This window comes from Gopherus evgoodei, chromosome 22 (assembly GCF_007399415.2).
Source record: "Gopherus evgoodei ecotype Sinaloan lineage chromosome 22, rGopEvg1_v1.p, whole genome shotgun sequence".
NCBI classification, from domain to species: Eukaryota; Metazoa; Chordata; order Testudines; family Testudinidae; genus Gopherus; species Gopherus evgoodei.
This window is the reverse complement of record NC_044343.1, coordinates 16,303,885-16,309,884: the sequence shown is the minus strand read 5'-3', so window position 1 is coordinate 16,309,884 and position 6,000 is coordinate 16,303,885. Positions and strand designations below refer to the sequence as shown.

At 55.7% G+C, this 6,000-nt stretch overlaps 1 protein-coding gene across 1 annotated transcript in view; it reads left to right on the top strand.

Annotated features, from left to right (window-relative positions):
* Window positions 1-2,632: 2,632 nt before the first annotated feature.
* Window positions 2,633-6,000, top strand: part of LONP1 (lon peptidase 1, mitochondrial) — a 45,513-nt gene continuing 42,145 nt past the window's right edge. The window contains exon 1 of the mRNA XM_030540733.1: window positions 2,633-2,818. Coding sequence (XP_030396593.1) covers window positions 2,714-2,818 — 105 coding nt within the window. The 5' untranslated portion in view covers window positions 2,633-2,713. The remainder of the gene's footprint in view (window positions 2,819-6,000) is intronic.

Here is a 6,000-nt window from a genome sequence, read left to right as displayed (position 1 = left end):
TGCCTGAGGGCACTATGGGGCGGGGGTGTTGGCAAAGCAGGGCCTAAGGGCCTTATGGGGTTGCTGGGCAGGTCAGAACTGGTTTCCTCGGGGGTCCCTGAGGTGCTATGGATGGTGAGCCTGGGTAGAGCAGGACCTCAGGGTGCTATTTGGCACTGGTGAGGCCACATTTTGAGTGTTATGTTCAGTTTTGGACCCCCCCACACACTAGAAAAGGGATGTGGACAAATTGGAGAGAGTCCAGTGGAGGGGAACAAAAATTATTAGGGGGCTGGGGCACATATTTACAAGGAGAGGCTGAGGGAACTGGATTATTTAACCTGCAGAAGAGAAGAGTGAGGGGAAATTTGATAGCAGCCTTCACAGAGCTTCCTAGTTCCATAGAGCATAGGCGCTGACTTCTACTGGCACTGGAGGGTGCTCGACCCCCCTCCGTCCCTGGCCCTGCCCCGGCTCCACCCCTGCCCCATCCTTCCCACCCCCAATTCAACCCCTTCCCCAAAGTCCTGCCCCAACTAGGCCCCATTCCAACTCCTTCCCCAAATCCCCACCTGCCCCTCCCCCGAGCACACCATGTTCCCGCTCCTCCCCTCTCCCTGCCTAACCTTAACAGCTCCAGCTCTTTGGCAGCGGCAAGCACTGGGCAGCAGGCAGAGGAGAGGAGGTGGGGGAGCTCTGGGGTGGAGATTAGCAAACACCGTTTCACTAGCAGGCTGGGGAAGCACTGGGCAGCAGGCAGAGGAGAGGAGATGCGGCTGCTCAGCGGAGGAGGGGGGAGCTCTGGGTTGGAGATTAGCAAACTCCGTTTCACTAGCAGGTTGGGGAAGCACTGGGCGGCAGGCAGAGGAGAGGAGATGTGGCTGCTCAGCGGAGGAGGGGGGAGCTCTGGGGTGGAGATTAGCAAACACCGTTTCACTAGCAGGGTGGGGAAGCACTGGGCAGCAGGCAGAGGAGAGGAGATGTGGCTGCTCAGCGGAGGATGGGGGAGCTCTGGGGTGGAGATTAGCAAACTCCGTTTCACTAGCAGGTTGGGGAAGCACTGGGCGGCAGGCAGAGGAGAGGAGATGTGGCTGCTCAGCGGAGAGGAGGGGGGAGCTCTGGGGTGGAGATTAGCAAACACCGTTTCACTAGCGGGGTGGGGAAGCACTGGGCAGCAGGCAGAGGAGAGGAGATGCGGCTGCTCAGTGGAGAGGAGGGGGGAGCTCTGGGGTGGAGATTAGCAAACACCGTTTCACTAGGTGGGTGGGTGGGGAAGCACTGGGCGGCAGGCAGAGGAGAGGAGATGCGGCTGCTCAGCGGAGGAGGTGGGGGAGCTCTGGGGTGGAGATTAGCAAACACCGTTTCACTAGCAGGGTGGGGAAACACTGGGCGGCAGGCAGAGGAGAGGAGATGTGGCTGCTCAGCGGAGGAGGTGGGGGAGCTCTGGGGTGGAGATTAGCAAACACCGTTTCACTAGCAGGGTGGGGAAGCACTGGGCGGCAGGCAGAGGAGAGGAGATGCGGCTGCTCAGCGGAGGAGGGGGGAACTCTGGGTTGGAGATTAGCAAACACCGTTTCACTAGCAGGGTGGGGAAGCACTGGGCAGCAGGCAGAGGAGAGGAGATGCGGCTGCTCAGCGGAGGTGGGGGAGCTCTGGGGTGGAGATTAGCAAACACCGTTTCACTAGCAGGGTGGGGAAGCACTGGGCGGCAGGCAGAGGAGAGGAGATGCGGCTGCTCAGCGGAGGAGGGGGGAGCTCTGGGGTGGAGATTAGCAAACACCGTTTCACTAGCAGGGTGGGGAAGCACTGGGATGGGTTCCCCAGGGAGGTGGTGGGATCTCCTCCCTTGCAGGGTTACGGTCAGGTCAGGCGGGACAGAGCCCTGGCCGGGATGAGTCAGCTGGTGACCAGCCAGCAAGTGTGAACAATCAGGATGGGGGTGGGGAGCGACAGGCGCCTCTAGGAGAAAAAGCCCCAACATCAGCACTGCCCCGAGGCGGGCAGGACGCCTGGGCAGCCCGGGCTGAGCCGGGCCTGGGCCTGCTCTGAGCAGGGCGCTGGACTAGGCCCCTCCAACCCCCACCTTCTACCAGCCTGCGGGGCGGGGCGGGGCTGCTAGGGGGCGGGGCCAGGCCGAGGCGTCACCCGAAGACGTTGGGCCGAGGCCTGAGAGCGCGCCAGGAACTGACGCCCCTGCGGTGCCCCGCCCTCTCTTGGCCCATAGCTGTGACTGGGCGACAGCGGACAGATCACGTGACGGGCACGGGACCATCGCACCACACGCGCACGCCGCCTACCTCCCTGCGCTTGCGCATTGACGCCGTCACCCGAGTTGGCATTTCTGCGCACGCGCAGAGATGCCCTGTGGTCGCTGTGCACATTCGTCATATGTGTGCGACCACCGGGCGCGTCGCAGGGAGCGCAGGCCGGCGGAATGGCGGCGGCCCGCTACCTCCGGCTGTGGCGCTGCTGGCGGCCGGGACTGGCTGGGGGCCTCGTCCCGCTCGGTCCGGCTCGTCGGCGGCTGTACGCGGCTTGCTCCTCCGCCTCCCCGTGGGCGCTGTGGGCTCCGCGGGGCCCGGCCCCACCCCCAGCGCCCCTGGCCGGTCTCAGGGCCGGCCCCCGGCGGCACCTGCGCGGCCCGGGCAGCCTGGGCGCTGGGGACGGGCTCGAGAGCGGCGGAGCCGAGGATGGGGGCGCTAGTGGAGCCGATCCCGCCGGGGCCCCCCCGGCCATGACGGCGCTGACCCCGCTGCTCATCCCTGAGCGCTTCCCCAACGTGCCGCTCATTGCCGTGACGCGCAACCCCGTCTTCCCGCGCTTCATCAAGATCCTCGAGGTAACGGGCCAGGCGCCGCGGGCAGCCCGGGATTCCCCCCCCCGGGCCGGCAGCCGCCACGCTCCCTGCCGCCCCCCCATTGGCCAGGCCGGCTTCCCCACATCCCTTATCCCTACCCGCTTCTCCCGCAGGGCGCCCACTCCGTGCCTTGGGGCCGGGACGCCATCCCGTGTGCCCTGCCGGGGAGCTCACCGTCTGCAGCCCCGTTCTCCAGTTCATCACAGTAGTCGCGACCCTTTCTCCTTTCCTAGGGCCGGGCGCTGCTCCTCTTTCCCGGCGGAGACACAGACAACCCCCTCCCCCTGGGCCGGCCCTAGCTCCTCTCTTTGCCTAATGCATCGAGGTAAAGGGGTCGTGTTGCGGGGGGCACAGACCCTCCCACTTCCTTTACATCCTGCCAGCTCTGGGAGGACAGAGACTGTCTGGCCCTGAAGCCTGTGCCCCTGCAACCTGAGCTAAAGCTTCTGGACCCACACTGAGGGAGAGGAGCTCTCTGCCAGCCTAGAAGAGAGGGATGTTGACTGGCAAAGTAATATTAAAACCCAACCCTAGCTGCATCCAGTCATGCAGAAGATGAGCGTGCCTCTCTAGGAGTTCCACCTATTGCAGTCGATGCTGCGCCCTCATCTGTGCACAGATTTGGTAGTAGAGTAACTGTCAGGGGTGTCAAGTATCAGAGGCGTAGCCCTGTTAGCCTGGATCTGTAAAAGCAGCAAACAGTCCTATGGCACCTTATAGACTAACAGACATTTTGGAGCATGAGCTTTCGTGGGTGAATACCCACTTCGTCGGATGCATGTAGTGGAAATTTCCAGGGGCAGGTGTGTATATATATATTTATATACAAGCAAGCTAGAGATAATGAGGTTAGTTCAGTCAGGGAGGATGAGGCCCTGTTCTAGCAGTTGAGGTGTGAAAACCAAGGGAGGAGAAACTGGTTCTGTAATTGACAAGCCATTCACAGTCTTTGTTTAATCCTGAGCTGATGGTGTCAAATTTGCAGATGAACTGAAGCTCAGCAGTTTCTCTTTGAAGTCTGGTCCTGAAGTTTTTTTGCTGCAGGATGGCCACCTTAAGGTCTGCTATAGTGTGGCCAGGGAGGTTGAAGTGTTCTCCTACAGGTTTTTGTATATTGCCATTCCTAATATCTGATTTGTGTCCGTTTTTCCTTTTCCATAGCAACTGTCCAGTTTGGCCAATGTACATAGCAGAGGGGCATTGTTGGCATATGATGGCGTATATTACATTGGTGGACGTGCAGGTGAATGAACCAGTGATGGTGTGGCTGATCTGGTTAGGTCCTGTGATGGTGCGTTGGAGAGGTTTCTTCATGAGGTTGATGGATTTCCACTCCATACGACCAACACCTACAAAATCTCCACCAAGCATTCTCAAAACTACAATACCCACATGAGGAAATAAGGAAACAGATCAACAGAGCCAGACGTACCCAGAAGCCTCCTACTGCAAGACAAACCCAAGAAAGAAACCAACACATACTGGCCATCACATACAGTTCCCAGCTAAAACCCCTCCAACGCATCATCAGGGACCTACAACCCATCCTGGACAATGATCCCACACTTTCACAGGCCTTGGGTGGCAGGCCAGTCCTCACCCACAGGCAACCTGCCAACCTGAAACATATTCTCACCAGTAACTGCACACCGCACCATAGTAACTCTAGCTCAGGAACCAATCCATGCAACAAACCTCGATGCCAACTCTGCCCACATATCTACACCAGCAACACCATCACAGGACCTAACCAGATCAGCCACACCATCATCGGTTCATTCACCTGCACGTCCACCAATGTAATATACGCCGTCATATGCCAGCTCTCTCTGGACTCCTGTTTTTGTTGAGTTTTAACTATAGCAGACCTCAGGATTAAACAAAGACTGTGAATGGCTTCCCAATTACAGAACCAGTTTCTCCTCCCTTGGTTTTCACACCTCAACTGCTAGAACAGGGCCTCATCCTCCCTGATTGAACTACCTCATTATCTCTAGCTTGCCTGCATATATATACCTGCCCCTGGAAATTTCCACTACATGCATCCGACGAAGTGGGTATTCATCCACGAAAGCTCATGCTCCAAGATGTCTATTAGTCTATAAGGTGCCACAGGACTCTTCGCTGTTTTGTCAGGGGTGTGATTCTTATACTGGTACAAACCCCTAGTATGTTTGTAGTTATACTGGGGTAATGGGTCGTCATAGAGGCTGGCATAGCTTATTTGCTATCCTATATATAGTTAAAGCAGAACAACTTTTGTCTGTAGACAAGTCCAAGCTGGATGCGTTAGTAGGGACAGGGAGCCAGGATTCTTGGATTCTGTTAGCAAGTCTGTGGCAGAGCTATAATGTGGTCTTGAGTAAGTCACAAGAAGGTTAAAGTATTATTACTACTGGAGGCCAGTTGTTTTACTGACATCACCTCTCACCTTTGTCTTGGTAGATAGGAAGGAGAGGGGTATGCAGAGGCCATGTGACTAGGCATGGCACAAAAACAGGAGTCCAGAGAGAGCTTCACTTAGCCTCTTGGACCCAGACACAGAGACCTTGCATAGTTAAGAGTTTTTTATCTCTTCCCAGTTCCAGCTGTTCATCTTGTTTACCACTATGTAAAACTAACTTGTGGTAGTCGGAGATTGCATTGCAGCTAGACTTACCAAGTAAAATTTAGGTTGCCCTTGAATGTCAGTGTTTTTATTACCATAGTGATTGTGTCCTTGATTCAGCCTTGGTTGCCTGTGTTCAGATGTATGTGAACATGATGTTTTCCTGATGTCCTTAAAGTGGCAGTGATGAGTCTTATTTCCATAGTTTATTACATACTTTTTATGGTTACATCTTTCAGTCAAAACACCAAAGAAACCTCAGTGTGTGTCACATTTTGGGGCATGCTGACCTTGATAGTGACCTTTTTAGTTATATGCCTGGCCATGTTCACTTTGGAATATGTCCTGCTTTGTTGTACAGCTGTATGGTTTGGAACCCTTATCACACAATTTGCAGGTATTTAACAGCACATCTAAATCTGAAACTGAATATGCTGTTTGAGTCAGGAGGATGGATGGACTTTATTTTGTGGCTATTAAGCATTTGGAACATGTAAATATTTATTCTTAGCACCTAGTAGTGCTGTATTGACAGTTTTATTATATGATGTTATAC